Source organism: Alligator mississippiensis, chromosome 1, assembly GCF_030867095.1.
Source record: "Alligator mississippiensis isolate rAllMis1 chromosome 1, rAllMis1, whole genome shotgun sequence".
Classification (NCBI taxonomy): Eukaryota; Metazoa; Chordata; order Crocodylia; family Alligatoridae; genus Alligator; species Alligator mississippiensis.
The window spans coordinates 2,413,724-2,438,402 of record NC_081824.1 but is presented as its reverse complement, the minus strand read 5'-3'; the positions used below and the strand labels follow the sequence as shown (position 1 = coordinate 2,438,402).

The following is a 24,679-nucleotide window of genomic DNA, read 5'->3' as shown; positions in this document are numbered from 1 at the left end:
CATAGACTTCCTGAGTCAAATAGAGCTCATCGATGCAAGTGAGGAAGCTTCACAACCAATCAGATTTGGCTGAATGCTCTTCCCATGAGATGTCAGGGTGGTTGAAGTCACCCATGATGCTGGAGGGTATGGCCAGGCTCAGAGAGACATATACAGATTGGTGGATTGGACCAAAAGAAATCTCATGAAGTTCAACAAAGACAAGTGCAAAGTCCTTCATTTAGGATGGAACAACCCCCTACATAGTACAGGCTGGGGGTTGTTTGGATAAGCAGCAGCTCTGCAGAAAATGACTTGGGGGTTACAGTGGACAAGAAGGTGAATAAGAGCCAGCAGTGTGCCCTTGTTTCAAAGAAGGCTAGCAGCATCCTGGGCTGCATTGGTAGGAGCATTGCTAGCAGGTCAAGGGAAGTGATTCTTCCCCTCTATTCAGCACTGGTGAGGCCACAACTGGACTCCTGCATCCAGTTTTGCACCCCGACTACAGAAACAATATGGACCAATTGGAGAGTGTCCAGTGGAGTGCAAAAAATGGTTGGGGGCTGGGGAACATGACTTGTGAGGAGGGGGTGAGGGAACTGGGCTTATTTAGTCTAGAGAAGAGGAGACTGAGGAGGGATTTAATAGCAGCCTCCAACTACCTGAAGCAGGGTTCAAAAGACGCTGGAGCTGGACTGTCCTCAGTGGTGCCAGATGACAGAACAAGGAGCAATGGGCTCAAGCTGCAGCAACGCAAGTTTAGGTTAACTACTAGGAAGAATTTTCTCATGAGGAGGGTAGTAAAGCACTGGAACAGGCTCTCCAGAGCGGTTGTAGACTCTACATCCTTGGAGGTTGAGTAAAAGCTTTGGCTAAAATTATCTACTTGGGGCTGGTCCTGCTTTGAGCGGGGGGTTGGACTAGTTGTGACCTCCTGAGATCCCTTCAACCCTATGATTCTGTAACTCAGAGGTCACTGGCTAGATGGTCTTGCTCTCGTGCTCGGAGTCAGACTGCTCACTAGATTTGCAGTCAAGTCAAACTGGAAAGACTACAGGGGCATTTACCTTCCTCAATAGTGTAGCGCGTGGCCTATTTCCCAAGAACTCTGAACAGATGCCAGCCAGCTACTTCCCTATACAGGGCTTTGGCAGGAGTCATATCTCCTAACAGTTATCTCTGGCTCCTTACTGAGTGTTTTGGGTTTAGCTCTTTCTAGATGGGACTTACGCCCTCCAGCCAGTCCCGAGCACAGCCCAGGATGGAAAAGGAGACTCCTCCCAGCCCTGCCAGACTGCTCCAGCTTCTCCCCCTTTCATTCCTGTGCTGCTCCTGAGCACAACACTGCAGGTTCCTGGGCTCTGCCCCTCCCCTCCAGCTCCAGGGATCCGAATTGATCATTTGGTAGCACTACTTTTACTTGTACTTTCACACTGAGTCTTGCTTCCCTTCTTTCTGTAAATCACACTCATTCTCCACATAGGGCAGAGACTTCCTCTATGAAACCATCTGCATCACGGCATTGAGGCCATTCCAGTAAAAAACACGGACACTGAGGATTGGAGCTGGTCAGGTTAGCATCACAGAATCACAGCATTAGAAGGCCTCTGAACATCAAATCTGAGATGCTTAGTAGTCTCTGCAGCCTTCAATGTGGCTGTGCTAATTAGAAATAGGATTGGAAGGGACCTCGTGTTCCATGAAGTCTGGCCCCCAAATTTGTAGGCAACCATCTATCCAAACAGCCTCATGTCTCCTGTGCTATGGGTTACATGGCCCCTGGGGCCTGTGGCTGTGACCCCAGGTCTTTGGCCCTTCTCTGTCTAGCCCTGGGAGCCATGGAGAGAGGAGCACTGGAGCAACAGGGCTGCAGCAAGGGTCTTGATTAACACCAGAGCTAGGGTAAGAAAGTCTGGTTGTTTGTGGAAAGGACTAAGGGGAGATAAGGAGCTCCCAGCTGGCCCAGGGGAAGAGGGGCCAGAGGGCCCAGAGAGAGAACAGGGGCTAGAGGGCTCAGAAAGAGAGCCCTATGGGCCAGGGTATCCATAGGTCTCACTGGCCTAGGAGTGGGGCCAGGGCTCAGGAAGGGCCAAGGGTCAAGAAGGGCCACAGCTAGATACTGGCAGGGCTGGAGAGCCCATGGGTCTCAACTGGCCTAGGAGCAGGGCTGGGAGATGGACCAAAGGACAGCCAAAGACCGAGTTGGGGCCAGAGTGCCTGTAGTCCAGTAAGGGCAGAATTGGTAGTGTGGACACAGCGAAAGGGCCTGAGCCAGGTGGGGCCATGAATGCTGGCCTGCACTGGGGGAGGAAGCAGGGCATTGATGGGACACGGGCCAAAGCCCAGAAGGGGTGAACTTAAGCAGGGCTAAGGAGCACAGAGAGCTGTAGCCCAGGAGGGGTGAGTGTAAACAGGACAAGGGAGTCAAAGGTCTTAGTGGCCTAGGAGCAGAGCCAGAGCCCAGAGAGAAGGGCCAAAGATGTGGGGTCACAGCCACAGGCCCCAGGGGTCATGTAGCCCATAGCCCAGGAGGCATGAGGACTGGGGCTGGGAGCCTGTAGCCCCAGAGAGGGGCTGTCATCCAGGCCAGGGGGCTGTAGCCCAAGAAGGGAGTTAGGAAAAGCAGAGAGAGAGGAATGAGTAACATCTGCATGGCATGGGCCTGGGTACTGGGGAGGACATGGCACAGATAATTAGCTCGTAAGGCGATGAGCAGTGACACTGGTGCTGATGAGGGACAGCCTCCCCGTTCTGAAAGTATCATTTCCTCAAGACCTGGCCGGCAAAGAGATGAGGAGATTGTCCAAAGACAGCCAGGTGGACGAGGGCTGAAGGGCTCCAGGGGCATCATGGCCACCCCTGGAGCAGGTAAGATCCCTAAAGTAGATTTAGGGCCCAAGAGTTTCTTTTGACAGCCCTCATTCTCATGCAAAACTCACCCTCCCACGGGGTGAATGCAAAAGGAAACGAGTTGAATTCTTCAATTTTGAAAACTGCCTGCATAGAAAGAATAACACAGTACATATCTAGAATTATTTTTATGACTCAATCGGATATAATCAACCTAGAATCTCTACCACTTAAATTCTTTAATCAGTGGCCAGCTGGCCAGGGAGATCAAGATCTTACCCCAAATTCCCAAATTTGGAGATTTAATTCTAATCTGAGGAAATGAAGCCAAAGGAACCCAGCTCTGAGCATGAGCCCCTTTTTAGCACCCTCTTCAAAGAAAGGCTTAACAAAAGTTGTTCTCAAGTTTTTGGGACTCAAGGCACCCCCTGGATAGACTTGAGACTTCCCCCTTGGAAACTACCAGCTTAGTTTTCACTTTTGTTTTTGACCATAGAAAAATACTGGAGCAATTCTTCTGCTGCAAAGTACTCAGAAAGACCAAAACAGGGAGGACATTTCTTACACTGTAGGTTCCTCTCTGAAATCTCTGGTTTTACTGTGTGAATTATGTCTGCACACCTAACAGTGCAAACATGGCATGGGACCCTTGTTGAGAATCACTGGCCCACAGCGCTGTTAGAAACTTTAAAGAACCTGGGAAACTAAAACACACTGATCTGAACCCTTAAGCCAGATCTGAGGTCCTGTGACTGACTCATCTTTTCAAGACGTTCCTCTGCCCCATGACTCAGTTCCTTTCACACGGCTTCCCTTTAGCCTCACAGATGCTGATATGGCCTAATTTAAGTGAACACAGCTAAATGTCTACTACAGCAACTAGAATGCAAGATATAAGGTTTTGGGGGTAAATCTGATATCTTTTATTAGACCAACTCAAATAGTTGGAAACATTCTTCTTAACAAGCTTTCGGGTTCAGATACCCTTTGTCAGGCTGAGGACGCATCTGCAGTTGCTGTGTGCTCTTCTACAACCTGCACCCCTATAGCTAAAAGGATTCAAACTTAACACAAAGGTCTACGAAGTTATACACTAATGTAGTCATTTAGACACCTGGGGTCTAAGTCCGGTTTCACTTCGATAAGCTCCCATGGCACCCATGTAGCTGCAGGAAGTAATTTTTGGCATTTACACCAAATTTGGATTCTATTTCCATCATGCGTAGAAGGCTCCTCTCTGGCTCCATAGACCCCAGGGAAGAATACTATTGCATGGATGTACACGCCACACTGAACCACCACATCACAGAGAAATTATGAGTAAGGAGGTTCTGGTCCTGGAGGAGTTGTCCCCTCCCACATTTTAGCCGCCTAGCCTATTGGGCAGGGCCCTTCAGACAGGCGCACATGTACCAGGGCTATCCTGGTACATGTGGCAATAGAGTCAGAAAGAGAATCTAAAAATTGTTTAAGTGCCACTTGGGCATGTCAAGCTGAAATAGGAATTGGCCCCTGCGTTAATGCCATGAAACCTCTTAGCAGCGTAGTGGAATCAGGATCTATGAGTCAATCCCAGCCAAATTAAGTGTGCTGCCAGGACCATCTCATTTTTACATCATACTTGGATGGAGTTTGGGAATGCACTGGAGACCTTCCTAGCCCAACCCCTGCCAAATCCTCATTGGTTTTTGTTTGCTTTGTGTGGTCTGCAGGGTCCCAAGAAAAGTTCAACTGTTGCAGGTAACCTTAGGTGTATTTGCAAATGTTGATTTAAAATAATAACGGTGTAGGTTGAGTTTCATAGTTTCATAGTTGGTAGGGTCAGAAGGGACCCGAGCAGATCAAGTCCAACCCCCTGCCATGGGCAGGAAAGGTACTGGGATCAAACAACCCCGGGCAAGGTGTTCATCCAGCCTCCTTTTGAAGACCCCCAGGGTAGGAGTGAACACCACATCCCTTGGAAGTTGGTTCCAGGTCCTAGCTGCCCTGACTGTGAAGTAGTGCTTTCTGATGTCTAGCCTGAATCTACTCTCAGTCAACTTATGGCCGTTATTCCTTGTTATTCCCGGTAGTGCTTGGGGGAACAGGGTCTCTCCCAATGCCTGCTGGTCCCCCTTGGCCAGTTTATAGACGGCCACCAGGTCTCCTCTCAGCCTTCTCTTGTGGAGGCTGAACAGGTTCAGGTCCTTTAGCCTCTCCTCGTAGGGCCTGTCCTGCTGCCCCCTGACTATGCAGGTGGTTTCCTCTGGACCCTCTCCATGCTGTCCACATCCCTCCTGAAGTGCGGCGCCCAGAACTGGACACAGTACTCCAGCTGTGGCCTGACCAGTGTCACACAGAGGGGAGGATCGCCTCCTTGGACCTGCTCGAGATGCATCTGTGGATGCATGACAAGGTGCGGTTGGCCTTCCTGACCGCGTCCCCACACTGTCAGCCCATGTTCGTTTTGGCATCAATAATGACTCCAAGATCCTTTTCTGCCTCTGCACTGACGAGAAGGGAGTTCCCCAACCTGTAGGTATGCTGCTGGTTCTTCCTCCCCAGGTGCAGCACCTTGCATTTGTCAGTATTGAGTCCCATTTTATTCTCATCTGCCCACCCCTGTAACCTTTCCAGATCCAATTGTAGCCTGTCCCTTCCTTCTAGCATGCTCACTTCTCCCCACATCTTAGTGTCATCTGTGAATTTGAACAAGGTGCTTTTCACCCCCTTGTCCAAGTCGCTGATGAAGATATTGAACAGCACAGGCCTGAGGACCGAGCCCTGGTGGACCCCACTGCCCACATCCCTCCAGGTCAAATAAGACCTGTCCAGCACCACTCTCTGGGTGCAGCCCTCCAGCCAATTGGTGACCCTTCTGACTATGTAGGCATCAACACCACAATCTCCTAATTTTTTAATGAGAATGGGGTGAGAGACAGTGTCGGACGCCTTCCTAAAATCCAGAAAGACTACATCCACTGCTACACCTGCATCCAAGGATTTTGTGACCTGGTCGTAGAAGGCAACCAGGTTGGTCTGACAGGACCTGCCCCTAAAAAACCCATGTTGGTTGCCCCTGAGCATCATCTCTCCTGCCGGCCCCTCGCAGATGTGCTCCTGGATAATCATCTCAAAGAGCTTCCCCAGGATCGAGGTAACACTAACAGGCCTATAGTTTCCCGGGTCCTCCTTCCTCCCTTTTTTGAAAATGGGGACCACATTGGCCCTTTTCCAGTCCTCTGGCACCACACCAGAGCACCACGAGTGCTCGTAGAGCCGTGTCAGGGGTCCCGCAATGACCTCTGCTAATTCCCTCAGCACCCTGGGGTGGAGATCGTCAGGACCAGCTGATTTGTACATGTCTAGTCCCTCCAGAAGTTCCCTGACTAGATCCTCACTGACCCTGGGCCTGGCTGCGCCTCCCCTGGGACCATCAGGGATCCCGGTGAGGGGGATGACCTGGTCCCTGCTCAGAAAAATGGAGGCAAAGAAATTGTTAAAGAGGTTAGCTTTGTCGTCTGGTGAGACCACCAAATTTCCTATCGTGTCCTGCAGAGGCCCCACGTTACCCGGTACCTTCTTTTTACCCCCTATGCATTTAAAAAAAGGATTTCTTGTTGTCCTTGATCTGGGTCGCTAGTCCCAGTTCCATCTCTGCCTTGGCCTTCCTAATAGCCCCCCTACAATTTCGAGCAACAGAGGTGTAGTCCTCCTTGGTGATGGCCCTTTCCTTCCATTGGGTGTACGCCTCCTTCTTAGCTTTGAGACGTTCCTGGATGCTTTTGGTGAGCCATGGGGTCTTTTGAGCACTCTTGCCCACTTTGATCCTTGTTGGGATTGCCACCCTTTGGGCTTGGAGGATCATCTCCTTAAGGAATGACCACTCTACTTGGACTCCCAACTCGCTTCCCCTCCGAGATGTCAGTGCCTCCCTGACTAGTCTCCTTAGCTCAATGAAATCCACCCTCCTGAAATCTAGGGCTGCTGTCTTGCTGCAGGCCTTTGTCACCCTGCGCTGGATGGTGAGTTATTAATGGATACACAGCAAGCAACACGCAGAATGAAAGTGCAAGTAACAGTGCTGTGTGAATATAAAGAGTGTGAGTCTGGGCTGGACACAGACCAGAGGAAGGACCCGCAGAGCGTGGACCACAGGAGGTACTGTCTTTAAATGCTGTTGCTTTGCTGTGGGTGGAGAAGTGTTTGGACCGAATTCTCTGTGCCTTTAGCGTCTGCTTTATTCTCTGTTTTTTGTTCACTGCCTTTTGGACTTAGTGAGCAGACGCCATCAGGGTGAGTCTGGTCTAGTCACTTCAACTAGCAGTAAGCCTTCCCGTGGAGCTTATGATGGAGAAAAGAAGTATTCCTATTCTTTGAAGAAAAGCAGGTTCAGACATGCTCACTGGAAAGCAGTAGTAGAGTGGAGTGTTGTTGTAATTGTGATGATAATGCCAACAGGAATATGCCAGAATCAGGTTTATTTGCCAGTATTTTTACTGTTGGATACATTGCAGAGCTGGGAAAGATGTTAGACAAGCATTTGGGCAGAAAGTGCCATTTCTCAGGTCTGGGCCAGGTGTCCTTAGGAAGTGTCCTGTCCAACACAGCTTCACTGCTGGTGGTGCTTGCTTGAGCCAGTCTCTGGCATTAGTTCTTCTGTCCTTCCAATGGAAATGGAGGATTTTCCGAAGGGGTCACTGGTGCAAATGTTCCAAAGCTTCCAGGTGTTTCCAATAATTCATCCAACTTTCACACCCGTACAACAGGGTAAGGTTGACAACAGCCTGGTGGGTGAGAATTTTGATTGGGTCCTGAACACTGAGGACACAATTTCAGTGATGGCCAAATACAACTGGCAGATTTTGTCCTGTGTTGACTATCGCGTTTACTGCTTGGGAAAGCTGGTTACGCAGGGAGGGAGAATGCTCACCGTTCTCCAGGCACAGCCTTGTATCTCACACATGTGGAGGAGCAGCTGCTTGGTTTAGGAGTCGGCTGGTTAAGGATCTTGTTTCTGTAAATTTGACAGCAAGCCTGAGCCTTTCAAACGGTTCAGACAAGCAGTCAAGTGTGACCTGGAGCTCTTCACTTGAGTGACACACAACACAGTCACAGAGCATCGAACATCAGGGCTGGGAGTGCTGGTCGTCTTGCATTTGAAATAGAACTGACTGGTGCCAAAGAGATTCCCGTCCGTGTGATACTGGATGCTGATGGGATGGAAATGTGTCAGCAATAAGATGTGGAATAGATGGAAAACAGTGTTGGTGCAACACACATTTTGGATGGCACGCGATTATTTCTTGGTTTTCTAAGTGGCCAGCGTTTGGTTATTTACAGGGCCTAAGTGCCAGGGGAAGCCTATAGCCCTGTGTATACGGATCACTCCGCTGGGGCCCCTCACTCCCCACCCACAGCCCCCCAACAGCTCTGCTAGTGCCCCTCACTCCCCACCCACAGCCCTGCCCCACCAGCCCTCCTGGTGCCTATCAGTCCCCACCCACAGCCCTGCCCCACCAGCCCTCCTGGTGCCTATCAGTCCCCACCCACAGCCCTGCCCCACCAGCCCTCCTGGTGCCTATCAGTCCCCACCCACAGCCCTGCCCCACCAGCCCTCCTGGTGCCTATTAGTCCCCACCCACAGCCCTGCCCCACCAGCCCTCCTGGTGCCTATCAGTCCCCACCCACAGCCCTGCCCCACCAGCCCTCCTGGTGCCTATCAGTCCCCACCCACAACCTCCCCTGGCCCTGCCAGTGCCCCTCACTCCCCCAGCCACAGTTCCCCCAGCCCTGCTGGGGTCCCTCACTCCCCACCCACAGCCCCCCAACAGCCCTGATGGTGCCCCTCACTCCTCCCCATGACCCCCGCAGCCCTGATGGTGCCCATCAGTCCCCCACCACAACCTCCCTTGGCCCTGCTAGAGCCCCTCACACCCCACCCACAGCCCTTCCGGTCCTGCTAGTGTCCTACCACAGCCCCCAACCCCTGCTGATGCTCCTTAACCTCCCACCCACAGCCCCCACAGCCCAGCTTGTACCCTTTACACCCCACCCCCAGTCCTGCTAGTGCCCCTCACTCCCCCCAACATCCCCCTGCCTCTTCTGGTGTACCTCACTCCCCTCCCACAGCCCCGCTGCAGCCCCTCAATATCCCCCCACAGTCCCCCCCAAGCCCTACCGGTGCCCCTCACTCCCCCCCCCCCGCCACAGCCTCCCCAGTCCTGCTAGTGCACATCTATCCCCCACCACAACCTCCCTTGGCCCTGCTAGTGCCCTTCACACCCCACCCACAGCCTTCTGGCCCTGCTGTGCCCCTTACTCCTGACCCCCAGCTCCCCCAGCCCTGGTAATGTCCCTCACACACCACCCACAGCCTCCTGGCCTTGCTGTGCCCCTCACTCCCTCCCAACCCCAGCACCCCCCGGCCCTGCTGGTGCCCCTCACTTCCCCCCACAACCCCTCCAGCCCTGCTGATGCCCTATAATCCCTCACTCATAGTCCCCCCTGGCCCTGACCCCTGGCCCTTCCAGTGCCCCTCCCTCCCCCACTCCCTCCCACAGCCCCCCCTGGCCCTGCAGGTGCCCCTCACTCCCCCCACAGCCCCCAACCTCTGCTGATGTTCCTTCATCCCTCACCCCCAGCCCCCAGCACTGTTGGTGCCTCTTGCTCCCCACCACAGCCTCTGCAACCCAGCTTGTGTCCCTTAGACCCCACTCCCAGGTCCACAGCTCTGCCGGTGCCCCTCACTCCCCCAGCCACAGCCCCCCCAACCCTGCTGGTGCCCCTCACTCCCACCCACAGCCCCCACAGCCATGCCAGTGCTCCTCACCCCCCTCACAGCTCCTCCAGCTCTGCTAATGGCCCTGAATACCCCACCCACAGCCCCCGCAGCCCTGCTGGTGACTCTCACTTCCCCCATCCCAGCCCCCTGCCCTGTCAGTGCCCCTCACTCCCCCACACAAGCCCTCTAGCTCTACTGATGCCCCATAATGCCTCACCCACAGCCCCCCCCCGGCCCTGACCCCTGCCCATTCCAGTGCCCCTCACTTCCCTACTCCCTCCCACAGCCCCCCGGCCCTGCCTGTGCCCCTCACTTCCCCAGCCACAGTTCCCCCAGCCCTGGTGGGGCCCCTCACTATCCCCCACATTCCTCTGCCTCTTCCAGTGCACCTCACTTCCCTTCCACAGCCCCCCACAATTTCCCCCCCATGAAAGCCCCCACAGCCCCACTGGTGCCCATCAGTCCCCTGCCACAACCTCCCTTGGCTCTGCTAGTGCCCCTCACACCCCACACACAGCCTTCCCTGCTCTGATACTGCCCCTCACCCCCCTCACAGCTCTTCCAGCTCTGCTAAGGACCCTGAATCCCCCACCCATAGCCCCACCTGGTCCTGCTGGTGACTCTCACTCCCCACCCACAGCCCCTTGCCCCTTCCGATGCCCCTCACTCCTTCCCACCACTCCCTCCCTCCCTCCACAGCCCTCCTTGGCCCTGCTAGTGCCCCTCACCTCCAGCCCTGCTGGTGACCTTCACTCCCTACCTACAGCTCCCTGGCCCTACCGGTGCCCCTTATACCCCTTACACCCCACCCACAGCCCCCTTAGCAGTACTGGTGCTCCTCACTCCCCATCCTTAAAATGATAAAATCATGGTTTCTCCACATTTTTCCATGGTGAATGGAAAATCTGTATCCCTGCTAATCACATACTTCTCCTTCCAGTACTCATAAATGGGAGGATCTGCTTCATGAGTTTTCCAGGGACTGAGGTGAGGCTGACTGGTCTGGAGTTCCCTGCATCCTCCTTCTTCCCTTTATTAACTATGGGCACTATGTTTGCCCTTTTTCAATCCTCCGGGACCTCTCCTGATCACCGTGACTTTTCAAAAACGATGGCCAGTGGCTCTGCAATCACATCAGCCAGCTTCCTTAGCACCCTCGACTGCGTCCCATCTGGCCCCATGGACTTGTACACATCCAGCTTTTCTAAGTAGATCCTAACCTGTTCTTTCACCATTATTGGCTGCTCACCTCCTCCCCAAACTGTGCTACTCAGTGCAGTAGTCTGTGAACTGACCTTGCCTCTGAAGACTGAATTAAAAAAGGCATTGAACACTTCAGTCTTTTCTGATTATCCGTCACTATGTTGCCTCTCCCATTCAGTAAGGGCCCCACACTTTCCCTGATCCTCCTCTTGTTGCTGACATACTTGTAGAAACCCATTTTGTTGCCCTTCACGTCTCTTGCTAGCTGCAACTCCAACTGCACTTTGGCCTTCCTGACTTCATCCTTGCATGCCCGAACAATGCTCTTATACTCCTCCCTAGTCATCGATCCAAGGTTCCACTTCTTGCAAGCTTCTCTTTGTATTTTAATTCACTGAAGAGTTCCCAGCTAAGCCATGTTGCTCTTTTCCCATACTTGATAGTCCCCTTGAGGGTCAGGGTGATTTGTTCCTGCACTCTCAGTAAGATTTCTTTAAAGTACAGCCAGCTCTCCTGGACTCCTCTCCCTCTGAGACAGGCCTCCCAGGGGATCCTGCCCATGAGTTCCCCGAGTGAAATGAAGTCTGCTTTTCTGAAGTCCAGGGTCCTTGCTCTGCTGCTCTCCATCTTTCCTTTCTTCAGGATCCTGAACTCAATCATCTCATGGTTGCTGCTGCCCAAGTTGCCATCAACTACTACATTCCCCAGCAATTCTTCCCTGTTTGTGAGCAGCAGGTCAAGAAGAGCACAGCTCCTAGTTAGCTGCTGCAGCACTTGTATGAGGAAGTTGTCCTCAACACTTTCCAAAAACTATCTGGATTGCGTGCCCGCTGCTGTATTGCCCTCCTAGCAGACATCAGGGTGATTGAAGTCCAGCATGAGAACCAGGGCCTGTGATCAGGAAACTTATGCTAGCTGTTTGAAGAAAGCCTCATCCACAAATTCCTCCTCGTCTGGTCGTCTATAGCACAGCCCCACCATGTGGCAATGTTGGCTACAAATGTCCAACTCGGGATCCTTAAAATTCTAGTTTATTAGGCGGATTGAAACACTGTAATCATAAACCTTGGGGCTGGTCCCCACACACACACACATGCATACATGCACACACATACACACACACACAGTAGCAGGCTACAGAGTCAGGTATACCTATCCTACAAGCGCTGGAGTCTGTCGTTGAGGCTTCTTTCAGCGTGATGTTATCCTCCAGAAGGGGGTCGCTGGCTGGTCCTTCTGGCTGGACAGGTCTGGTCGAGTTGGAGATCAAGAGGGCGCCACTGAGGGTCACTTTCCACTGCCTTTTATCTGTCCTTGGCAGACTTTGGTGACTCCCCAGTTTTCAGGTTTGCCCAATCCAGGGTTCATTGACCCTCGTGGGACTTTCCCCCCCTCGGTGGCTACTGGACGGCATCTGTCAGCCCCAGGGGTCGTCCGCATGCACGTGCAGGTTTGGGAGTCCGTTGATGAATTTTGAATAGGGCTCTGGGAGCGGTCGATCTGGAGATACTCAGCCCAAAAGTTGGTCCCCGGCGTTGATTAACTCAGGCCAGGGCTTCTAGCCCTTGAACAGTGAGGTTTAGAGATTTCCCGGTTGCTACATTGTCTTCTATTGAGTTCTTCCGTTGGCTGATCTGCAGCTTCCCAGGTGTTAATTGCTGTGTGCTACCTTGTTACACATTCAATCACTGATTCACTCACTCTTTCAGGGGCCAGCCTGATACAGAGAAGGGCAATTTGATTCCTGCCCTTGTTAACATTGTTACAACTTATAACTTACTAAAACACATTTAGTTGAAAGGTGAGGAGTATAAAATATAAGCTACAAATGCCATGGCACATAAATAGCTAAAAATACCAAAATACAAGGGGAGATACACAATGCACACACACAAATTTTAAAACACAATTCCTTATCTTAAAGTGAAACAGAGAGGAAGGAAGAAAAGGAAGAAAAAGAGAAACCTATCCAAAGAGGGGAGAGCAAATGCAGGCAAGAGGAAAAGGGGGCTTTCTGCTACAGCAGGACAATAGGGGGTGCTACTATACTGAGCCACCCCCTCACTGTACCCAACCAAAATCACTCTTCGAGTGTCTCCCCTGGGGTGCCTACTTCTGGCTGCCCCCCTTCCTGGAGCACACCCACAAGCCTGAGGTAATGCTGCCACCACCCAGGCTCTGGTCTCTGTTAGAGCTCTGTACAGCCCATTATACAGAGACCCTGCAGACCTTGGGGTTGCTTTGCCCCCGGTAGTATTTCTGAGTGATCCTCATAGCCTGGAGCAACCCAGGATATTCTCAGGTAGGGCACAATTAATTAGTAAACAGCTGAGCTCTGCTAGGAGTGAAAAGACCTGTCTGACCTCTCTGGAAATCACAGCCCGCATGCAGCATGCAGGTAGCTTTTTATTGATCAGGAGAGAATGGGGAAGGGGTACAGGACAAAGGAATATTAAAAGAAAAGCAAAACACCTTGAGCACAACAGACTGGACTCATTGGCCCTTTTTAATACATGGCTAAAATTCACTTAATCCTAATATCCTGGCTAAGTGACCATATCTACTTACAGTCTAATCATCTGGAGCACCCCTCCAGAGGTTCAAGCTTGTCTGTGCTCCCAAAATGACTCCTGAGTGCCCCCAGACCAGGTGACCTGACCCTTAAATAATTTTTATGACCTCATCACCTCCTTCCAACCAGAAACAGGTATTATTTGAACCCTGCTGATACCAGCCAATCATTCAAAAAGTGGTCAGCAACCCCTGATGGAGTGACCAGTATCACTGAACTAGTCCCCCAGGTTCCCTGGAGGGAAACTGGAGATGAAGGGTCTTGGCACAACAAAAGGGGGGATGGGAGGTGGTCAGGGACAGACAGAGAGGTTTCTTCACATGCCATGACATCACCCTTGTTGTCACCGAATACTCTCGACAGGCCTATCTCCAGTTCCATATGGAAGCCCTGAGCAATCATACCATTGGTGTCATAGCTCCAGAACTCTGCAAGGACTTCCAGTTCCTCCTGCTTATTTCCCAGGCTCCGTGCATTTGTATACAGGCACCTGGGGTAACTAGTTGATTGCCCTTATTCCTCAGGAGGTATGAGAGTGCCTCCCCTGTTGCCCCCTCCAGCTTGGTCTTCCTCCAAGTCTCCCACTTCCCTACTTATTTCAGGGATTTAGTCTCCATCCCCTGGCAAGCCTATGTTTGAAGCCCTTCTCACTAGGTTAGTGAGCCTGTTTGCAAAGACGGCCTTCCCCCTCTTCATCAGGTGGATCCCATCTCTTCCCAGCAATCTTTCTTTTTGGAATAATATCCCCTGGTTGAAGCCAAAGCCCTGCTGTCAACACCACCTGTGCAGCCACACATGCAGCATGCATCCACTCTTGCCCCGGCCCTTCCTCTGACCAGAAGGATTGAGGACACCACCTGCACCCATCCCCTTCACCCCTGCACCCAGAACCCTGTCGTCATCTGACCTGCTCAGGGTGCCCTCCCCCCAGCAGTATCATTGGTGCTCATTATCTGGTTCAGTGCTCCCTCTCTATAGAGGGCACCACTGCCACTGTCAGAGACAGGCTACCAGGCTAGGTGGACCATTGATCTGCCCCAGTATGGCATTTCTCATATTCATATTTTCTTGTGGATCTTTGGATTCTGAGGTAAGTGCTCTAGCTGCTTAGTTCAGGGTGAAAGGCAAGAGCTCTCTTATTCTGTCCCTGCGTACAAGCCCAGTCTGCATACATACTAGTCTCTCACTTGCACAGGGCTACACATCCAGGACATGAATCATTCTGAGTGTGTTAGTGCCACCAATGACACGGGGATGGCCAAACCTGGACATCTACATGTCCAGGAAAGAAACAAGCATACCTGCTTTGGCTTTCCCAAAGGAAAGGACCCGAGTATAAAATGAAGAAAGTGGCCTTTCTCTGTTTTTCCTACAGAAGTGTTGCGAGGAGAACAACATCAGAGGTTATGAGGTGCTCAGATACTATGGATATAGAAGGCAGGTACAGTCCTGTGCAGTTCTTGGAGGGGAAGGTTTGGAAACATCCCCAATCAGAGTGTTCCCAGTTTGTGCTCCAGAGAAATCTCAAAACATTAATTGAAAGAGGCTAATTATATCTAGGCAAAAGTAACACAAGTATGCTTTCCCCTTTCACAGCCATGTCTGGAGAAGATGAAAAACCTGATGATCCGGTTCAGAGAGATCCTGTTCAGGAAGAACTGCTGACCAGACTTCATGGCGTGGGACTCTGCTCAGAGTACTGGCTCCCCAAGCTACGGGACAAACTGGGGGTTACCTCTCTGCAAGCTTTGAAACACCTGCAGTATGAAGACTATCTAAAGCTTGAGTGTGAAGTGGAGCACCCATGGGAAAAGCGGGCACTTCAACAGCTTCTCAAATTAAGAGGCAGCAAGACAACAATGAAGCAGCTGCAGGAAGAGCGCTTGGAGAGGCTACAGAAGAAGCAAGAAAAAGCCAAGCTAGCACTGGAGGAGCTAAAGGAAATGCAGGAAAGTGGCCGAAGCCGCCACGAGGAAGAGGTGAAATGCAAAGAGGAACGACTGTGGCAAGCAATGGATGTACCCCGTGAGTATTGGGTGTCGTCTGAGAAGCCTTTGGTGGAGGTGATAGAGAACATGCAGAAGCAACTAAACCTCCTGGAGGAGTCGGTGTCCAAGGGGGAGAACATCCCCGACGAGGAGGTGCTGAGGTGGGCGTCAGGAGGGCTGGCCCTGCAGGGCATTTACAGAACAGACAAGCTTGAGGACCTGCTGGAGAAGAGAGAGCCGCTCATAACCGTTCCAGACGGGTTCAAGCTCTCCGGCCCAGAGCAAGGGCCCCTGTTTGAGAAGAAGGAGTTTTCATCGTCCAGAACAGAATCCACCTTCACCAAGACCATGGAGAAGCTGGGCTTCAGCATAAGTGTTGCAGCCAAAGGTGGATTCTGGGGGTTTAGTGCCGAAACCAGTACAGATTACAGCACAGCTTCAGAACATGAAGACACCCACAGGTCTCGCTCTGAGCACACGTACATTTGCACTGCCAAGTACAGCTACATCCCACTGGCCTCCTGCTACTTCCCAAAGGACCAACTTCGACTGTCTAATGCAGCATTGCAAGAGTTAACAGGGATTGAGCAGCTTCTGAGTCACACCCCGGAGCCAGACAGGCTGGAGATGCTGAAAAGCCGGTATGGGGGTTTCTTCACCAGATTTGGGTCTCACGTTAACCAGGGCCCCCTCCACTTCGGTGGGATCTTCTGGTGGAAAGCGTCTTCCGAGGGATTTCGGGCAGAGCGGCTGGACGAGGTGAAGAAACAGACGTCTGATGCCCTTAACTCCTATGTAGGGGGCAGCTTCACGGGCTTTGGTTTCAGTGCTGCTGTAGGTGTTAATGTATCAAAATCAAACTCTGCAGCATCGTTCCAGGGCACGGTGAGAGAAAACCAGGAAACAAAGATTCAGCTGTTTGTGACCAAGACGGGAGGCCCCCCTGACGTGGATGGTCTTGCACAATGGAAATCGGAGCTTGTGATTAATAACCAAACTTGGTGCATTATAGACCGAGGCTTCCAGCTGATCCCAGTGTGGGACATTATCCTGGCCAATCACAGACAGGACTTTGCCGACGTTCATCAGGTGAGCAACAGTCTTCGGGCTGCCTACACAGCACTGACAAACCAAAGCACCAGCCCATTGTTTGGAGAGGGATTAATTAGCGCAGTAGAGGAGGCGAAGGCATTCTTGGAGGATCTGAAGACCTGGCACGTCACTGGGGACGAAGAGCAGTTGTTGAAGTTAATGGACTTCAAACAGAAGCTGAATGAAAGAACAAAGAACTACAGCGTGTGGATCAGTGTCTGCCTGTCACACAAGGGGCTTCAGGACTTCTTAGAAAAGACAGTTTCTCTGTGCAGAGAGTTGCCGGCACAAAACACCTTTTCCATCAGATCTCAGCTGCGCTGCCTTCTGGACCCTCACGTCTACTCCGTGAAGAACTTCCCCCGATCCTCTCTCGTTATGCAGTGGGTTTTCCACACTGAGGATGCGAGTCCAAACCCCGTCAGCGTCTCGGACTTTCCAGCCCTTACTGAGACACTGCAGCAAATGAAGAGTTACATACAGGAGGTCACCTATGAGCCACTGTCCTCTGCAGCAGCCGTTCAAGAAGCAAAGGTAAAGGCTACAACACATGTCAGCTTGGCTTTGTCTTCTCTACTGGAGGGTCTGCGGGAGAGAGCACAGACGGACACAGAACTGCTACTGCTCTCCATTGCCGCCAGCACTGGATACCAGGTGGAAAGCCACACCTTTCAGCACCTCCTTGGAAGTCCCGACATTAACTTCATGCTAAGGGAAATGCAAACAGCACATGAAGAATATTTGACTCTGAGGGATGGGGATGTTTACAGAGCTCAGGCTTTCCTGCTGCTGACGTGTCTGACAATAACCCCCAAATCCAGAGATGTGTCTCCAGAGCAAAAGAGCAAGCGACTGGCTTTTTTAGAAGGTCGCATGGGAGACTCGTGGTGTCCTGAATTGACAAGTGTCCTTCGAAAGTATAGGGCATGCCGTGATTGGGAAGGCCTGGGAAGAGACTTGAATTCCCTCATAGAAGGAGAACTGGAAGCCACAAATGATGATATGAAGAAACAGATAATAATAAAAGAAATGGAAGAAATCTTTCAAGGAAGAAAACCTTCAAACCTACCAAACTCCAAACCTCTTGTGAAATCCAGCAGTGGCCAAATGCAGGAAACTACTGAAAACCAAGCGTTTCTGAATTTATTGAAGCGACTGGGACTTGCCAGCTATTATCCACAGAAAATGGGGCGAGCAGATTTCCACATCATTTACAAGACCTCTGTGCATGACAGCCAGCCCAGCAAGGACAGTGAGCTGCCATTTTATTTTTTGCAAAAGCTGATGATGCTGGACTACCGTGTAAGGTATCTGGTTTGCAAGGATGACACGAAAACTGAACAAGACCCAGCAAATGCACCAACAACCCAAGGCAATGAGGACGAATCCTCCGATACATTTGATGACTTTTTTAATGACTTCAGTGAGGAAGCCAGTGAATCTGCCGTCAGTCAGACACACGTGCATCCAATGGACATCCAGATGGCAATTTTTCACTGTGCCGATGATTTCATGAGGCAATACGTTTGCACAAAGCTTGCGCTCTGCCAGTTTGCCCTCCCACTGCTGGTGCCAAGTCCTCATGGCTCCCAGATACAATTCCCTCTTTGGGCCCTTAGCCAGCTCCAAAAGAGCTGGAAAGGCGCTGAGAAATCTGGAGTGGACACAAGAACTAAAAATAACAAAAACAAACTGATTTACCGAGTGGACACCCCAGTGGTGTCCTTCATGCGCATTGGGGATTCTCCTGCTTCTTCTAAGTCTCAGATCCTGAACGCGCTGCTGAGCAAGCACAAGCACAATATCTTTTTCCATCGTCATTGTAGAGGCAGCAGCCAAGACTGCCTCCTAATGAGAGGAGTTGTGGAAATCTTCTGGTATTGTCCGGGTGGGAGAGATGACGATCGATTTGACAACTGCATTGCCTTTACTAACCTGCACGGAGATGCACGAGAACACGAGCAACAAATCCAGTTCTTACAGGAAGTTTCTTCTATTAACGTGCTTCTCATCACTGAGTCAGGTCAGAATGATAAAAAAAGTATGAAAATTATACATGATCTCTGGCAATCTAAAAAACCTCTGATCTGTCTTCTTGCTGACAAAGAGAAGGTTGTGGCTGGAAGATCTACCCAGAACATCAAAATAGCCCTCAAGAACAGGAACGAAGCAGAGCTGATAGACGAGCTGACCACAACCATTACGCATTTACTGGCAGGCTCACACCGCACTGTCAGTCTGGAGGCCTGTGGAGAGATCGCTCGCCAGCACGGTTTCCTCATTGATGAAGACAAGGAAGAGTGTAAGGAAGCCAAAGCTGTGGCACAGACTCTGGTGACGCTCCTGAAAGAGAATAAATTGCGTGACATCAAGGAAAAGCTACTGCCCTTGCAAGGAGAGTTGTGGCACAAGTGGTGCAGAAAGGACAAGGAACTTACCCGCCTGCAGGACAAAAGGAACCGAAGCATTGAGCAGCACCGGAGTAAGATTGAGTCAGAAAAGTCTGTGATACGAAATAAGCAGCTGAAAAGAGCATTCCCCCTCAATGACCTGATGAGGTCCATGCTTGAATTTCTCCAGACACATCCAGAGGCCACCAAAAAGTACTTCTTGCAGTGGATGAAAGTCTTCATGGATGACCTGTCCTCCGACCGGCTTGCAGTTCTTCAACAAGATTATCATAAATTATGGTCTCAAATCTTGGTACTAAAGAAAAAAGGTGTGGATGATGGCTTGAAAAATAAGTTGTTGAGAGAGTTAGAGGCACTCTCAAATGAAATAAATGATTCTACCATTGGCCTTGAGCACATTTTGAGAGAGGTTGGGCAGATTTATGAAGCTTTGGAGGCCATGAATGAAAGGGATAAATGTTTTCATGAACTACCTCAAATTGCCGCTGACCTGATGGTTTCAGGGTATCCCGTTGAGCTGATGGACGGTGACGCTTCCTACGTGCCACTAAAATGGGTGGGAGCAGTTTTTGACAGATTGATTGAGAAGCTGGGAGACAAAAAGGTGTTTGTTCTCTCGGTGCTCGGCATCCAGAGCACTGGAAAATCAACACTGCTCAACGCCATGTTTGGCCTGCAGTTCAACGTCAGTGCAGGGCGATGCACCAGGGGAGCTTTTATGCAGCTCATTAAAGTGGATGAGAAACTCCAACAAGATCTGCACTTTGATTACTTATTTGTAGTTGATACTGAGGGGCTTCGGGCCATGGAGCTGGCCAATAAAATGTCACTCAATCATGACAATGAGCTGGCCACTTTCGTCATTGGTATTGGCAACATGACATTAATCAATATATTTGGGGAGAATCCCTCAGAAATGCAGGACATCCTTCAGATTGCAGTGCAGGCTTTTCTGAGGATGAAGCAAGTCCGTCTCTCCCCAGGCTGTTTGTTTGTGCACCAAAATGTTGGTGAAATCACTGCAAAAGAGCAGAACATGGAAGGACAAAGGCGCTTGCAGGAAAAGTTAGATGAAATGACGGTCACAGCAGCCCAGCAGGAGTTCTGTGATGCCACCTGCTTTAACGATGTGATCCGGTTTGATGTGAACAGCCACATCCACTACTTTGCTCACCTGTGGGAAGGGAACCCACCCATGGCCCCCCCAAATCCCAGGTACAGCCAGAACGTGCAGGACCTGAAGAACAGCATCCTCATGACTTCCAAACAAGAATCCCAGGGCAGTGTGTTAAAGCTCTCAGGATTAAAGGACCGCATCAGTGACCTGTGGAGTGCTTTGCTGAATGAGAATTTTATTTTCAGCTTCAAGAATTCACTGGAGATTGCAACGTACAAGAAGTTAGAAGTGATGTATGGCCAATGGACGTGGCAGCTGAGAAGCCACATACTGGATTTGGAAACGAAACTGAGCAATCGCATTCGGAATGGAGACATGCTCCAGGTCAGGCACGGAAACCTGGAAGAGCAAGTTCAAGAAAAGTACAGTGCCATCATGAAGGAGTTTGAAAAGTATTTCAGTGAGGACAAGGACTCGGAGATGTTGATCCGGTGGAAAGGCGGCATTGAACTGAAGCTGAAAGATCTGAGGGAGTCACTTGTGGCAGAAACAAAGAAGAAGTGTGAAAAACTCATTGAACTGAAGAAGAACCAAAGCAAGTTAGATGAAAAGAAGTCAGAGTATGAGAATGAACTTTTCAAAAGAAGCAAAGACTTGGCTCTGTCACTAAAAGGCAAGGAACTGAGTGAAAGTGAACTGAGACGCAGCTTTAACTCCCTCTGGACTGGCTGGGTCACTGAAGTGTCCTCAGCGGCTCCACCTGCTGAAGAGCCTGATATTGATGTTGACCTGGAGAATATCCTTCTGGAGCGTTTTAAACAGCCTTATCTAGCAGGAAGAATTAAGGATTTCTCCAGGAAAAATAAGTTTTCTGTTGTTTTTTCTAAACATATCTGTACAAAGACAAAAATGTACATTTGGAAAACCAGTTTAGATGAATGTGACAAAAGAAATATCCAGCAAATTACAGATAACATTATATACCTTGTCAAAGAAAAGATTGATCAGAAAGAGCAACAAAAAAGAGACTACAATCGAGGTTACTTTCATGAAATCCTGAATGAAATTAGGAGAGGTACAAACTCTCTATCCAGCACCTCAAAGTATACCTTTAATAAAGAGTATGAAATAGATCTATCATTGTACCTATGCAAAAGGGCAGCACAAAGGTTTGAAGATATGCACGCAGTCTTTAAAAAAGCAAACGATCCAGCTTTGTACCTGGAAAGCAAGAGAGAAGATTTCTTCAAGTGCTTTCAGATTTCCTGCCAAGGCGCCACCTCCATCACAACGTTGGCTGATTTCTTATGTGCCAAGCTGTCTGCAGCGCTTCCCCAGGCAGTGTACGACAAGACTGCCATTGACATCGCCAGTGAGATGAGGGCCAACTATCCAGCCTTCAATGGCAATCGATCCAAACTAGAAGCCTATGTTCTGAAATCCCTGGCAGAAGAGGAAAACTTTGACAAGTACCGGCAGTACATTCACTTCCCAAAGGACTTCATAGAGAGTTTTATCAAAAAGTGTGTTGGGGATTATTCTTTAGACAAAAAAAATCCAAGACTGAAGACTGTGTTAAGTATTTCTCTTGATGCTTTGCACTCTCGTGTTGTTTCAGCTATCGATGACTCTACTAGGGTGGTCAAAGACAGAAGGGGTGATGTATCCTCATGGCTGGATGAGTTCTGCAGCAGACTTGGAGGAGATCTGTGCTTTCCAAGAAGTGATCTGAAAAGCATTGAACACCAGGAGATTACAGATATAGAATTTCTGAAGAAAGCAATGAATAAAGCATTGGATCCAGTGACAGAAAAGCTAAGGAAGGACTTTGCTGTCACTGATCTGCACTCATTGCGAAAGGAGCCACACAAAATCCTAGCTGAGCAGCTGGGTGGGTGCTGGGAGCAGTGTCCCTTTTGCAGTGCTGCGTGCACCAACACCATAGCTAATCATGATGGAGCCCACACTGTTTCCTTCCATCGTCCTCAAGCTGTGAGAGGAGTATCCTGGCACAGAACAAACCATCTTGTTACTGATATTTGTTCCAGTCTTGTAGCAAGCGATTGCAATCTCATAATTAGTGATTCTCGCGAGTACCCATACAAGAGGTACCGAGATGCAGGACATCCGTATAACACCTGGAACATCACACCTGACACATCGGTGCTGCCTTACTGGAAATGGTTTGTGTGTCATTTCAGGGAAGATTTGGAAAAGCAGTACAGTAAAAAATTTGAAGGCAAAGGCGAAATCCCTTACCTGTGGAAAACAATTACAAAGACGGCTGTTCTTTCAGAGCTGGAAGTCTTCTTAAAGTAGTCAGAACAAAGACTATAAAAGTTGAGAATCAAGGAAACTGGACTGCAGTTGGAAACCATAAGAAAAGAACTTAATTTTCCAATATCGTCATTAATCGTATTGTGTTTTAGAAAGCTCGTTAGATAAGCAAAGCTGTAGCCTAAACTATTATAGTGTGCAGAGATCTATACCATAATTCCTTTCACTGTGCAGGTGTGGGGCTGCTTCCCCAGACTACAATGTCAGAGTCCTGCAGTTTCCCCAAACACAGAAATCTAACTCACGCATGTGTTCATGTACTAAAATCTTCCCTGCTGTGAGCGTATTAACATGGACGACTAAAAGCAGCAACGCAAAGAGCAAGGAAAGGCAATAGTAAATACTAACATTATAAAAAGTAGGATATGATACAATACTGCTTCACATTCGCTCTTCTGACTAGAGCAGGCAGCGTGCAGTTCTAGCTACATGTGCCAGAGATGCTCGAATCAGGCTTGACTCCCCATACCTGTTTTTTGGCTTGTTTCATTCTTCATGTAGTGACATATGCACTGAAATAAAAACACTGGCGACTTTCTGTCATGTCGGGTATTCACAAAGTACTTGTCCCTGCAGAGCCCAGGGGTGCCATTCAGTTATGCCCTGGAGATGCCTACTGATGTGGAGGCTGAGAAAGACTGCAGATGATCAGCACGGCAGTGGCAACCTGTCACACTGTGGGGTGCATCCTGGCCCCGCTGTCAGTACGGGAGCCCGTCTGGGCATGCAGAGTGCAGGATGTGCTGCGTGTGCGTGTCCAGCCCAGCCCCTCTCCCAGGCTCCCCTGATAAGGGTTTGCTTGATGGCTGGGCACTGATAGCAAGGCCCACACTGCCAGGGAGGGAGCCAAGCCAGCTTAGGGGACATTATGGTCCTGATCTCCATCCACGGGTGCTGAAGGAATTGGCCAGTGTCACTGCTGAGCCGCTGGCACGGCTGTTTGAGCTCTCGTGGTGCTCCAGCCAGGTCCTGAGGACTGGAAAAGGGCCAACGTGGCGCCCATTTTTAAGAAGGGAAGAAGGGAGGAGCCGGGTAACTTCAGACCAGTCAGTCTTACCTCTATCCCTGGGAAAACACTAGAAAAAAATCATCAAGGAGCACATTTGTGCAGGCCCAGCAGGGGAAACGATGCTGAAAGGAAACCGGCATGGGTTCGTCACGGGTAGATCCTGCCCGACCAACCTCATAGCCTTTTGTGACCAGGTCACACGCTGCCCTGACACAGGAGCGGGGGCCGATGTCATCTACCTGGATTTTAGGAAGGCTTTTGACACAGTTTCGCATCCTATTCTCATAGGGAAGCTAACGGGCCGTGGAGCGGACGCCTGCACGGTCAGGGGTTGGCAACCGGCTCAGGGACCGCACCAGAGAGCGGTGGTGGACGGGTCGGTCTCGGCCTGGAAGGAGGTGGGCAGTGGGGTCCCGCAGGGCTTGGTCCTTGGGCCGGTGTTATTTAATATCTCCATCAGCGATTTGACGAGGGTGTGTTGAGCGCCCTCTCCAAGTCTGCAGATGACACCAAGTTATGGGGCCAAATCAACGCACCGGAGGGCAGGCAGCACATGCAGGCCGACCTGGACAGGTTGGATCCGTGGGCAGAACGAAACAGGATGCAGTTCAACACAGACACGTGTGAGGCTGCACCTGGGGAGGAGGAACCCCCGCACACCCGCAGGGAGGGGGATGCATGTCCTCCGCAGCAGCTCGGATCTCGATTCATGGCCGACTCCAAGACGAGCACGAGCCGGCAGTGCGGCGCGGCCATCAGCACGGCCATCCGCGCCGTGTCGTGCGAGAGCAGGGTCCTGGCCGACAGCGCGACGCTCCCCTCCGCGCGGCCAGGCCGCAGGGGCAGGGCCGTGTCCGGGCCTGGGCGCCGCGCCTCAGGGGGGACGCGGTGACTCCGTGCGAGAGCCCACGAGGGGAGGCTGAGGGATCTGGGGCTCTTCAGCCTTCACCAGACACATCTGAGGGGAGACCTTGCAGCCGCCCGTACATTTATCACGGGAGGACAGCAGCGAATTGGGGATGCGCTGTTCACCAGGGCGGCCCTGCGAGTAACTAGGAATAGCGGGCACAGAGTAGTGCAGAGTACATTCACGTGAGACACGACCCCTCATCCGCCCCCCCCCCCGCTTCCGTCGGGCTTCGCCTAACCCGGGCACCGCTTTTTTTTCTCGCGAGACTTGCCGGAACGAGCCGTGTTCGCGACAGCCCCGGTCCGGCGGGGAGGGGGGCCTCTCCTCCCCTCTCCTCTCCGGGAGACGCGGCGGCTGCGCTGGAGCCCGGGGCGGCCCCGTCGCAGCCGGAGGAGCAGGACCGGGGTCCAGGCAGGAGCTGCGGGGGCAGGAAGAGTCCCCGGTGCGG

The 24,679-nt window shown here is 51.1% G+C and overlaps 2 protein-coding genes across 2 annotated transcripts in view; both read left to right on the top strand.

The window, feature by feature from the left end:
• Positions 1–24,679, top strand: part of LOC102566400 (zinc finger protein 493) — a 185,284-nt gene that overhangs the window by 141,954 nt on the left and 18,651 nt on the right. The window lies entirely within an intron of this gene.
• On the top strand, positions 14,966–24,213 carry LOC106738950 (interferon-induced very large GTPase 1). The gene is made up of 4 exons (XM_059727183.1): positions 14,966–20,786; positions 21,303–21,498; positions 22,024–22,138; positions 23,782–24,213. The coding sequence occupies exons 1-4, from the start codon at positions 14,966–14,968 to the stop codon at positions 24,211–24,213; spliced, it is 6,564 nt and encodes a 2,187-aa protein (XP_059583166.1).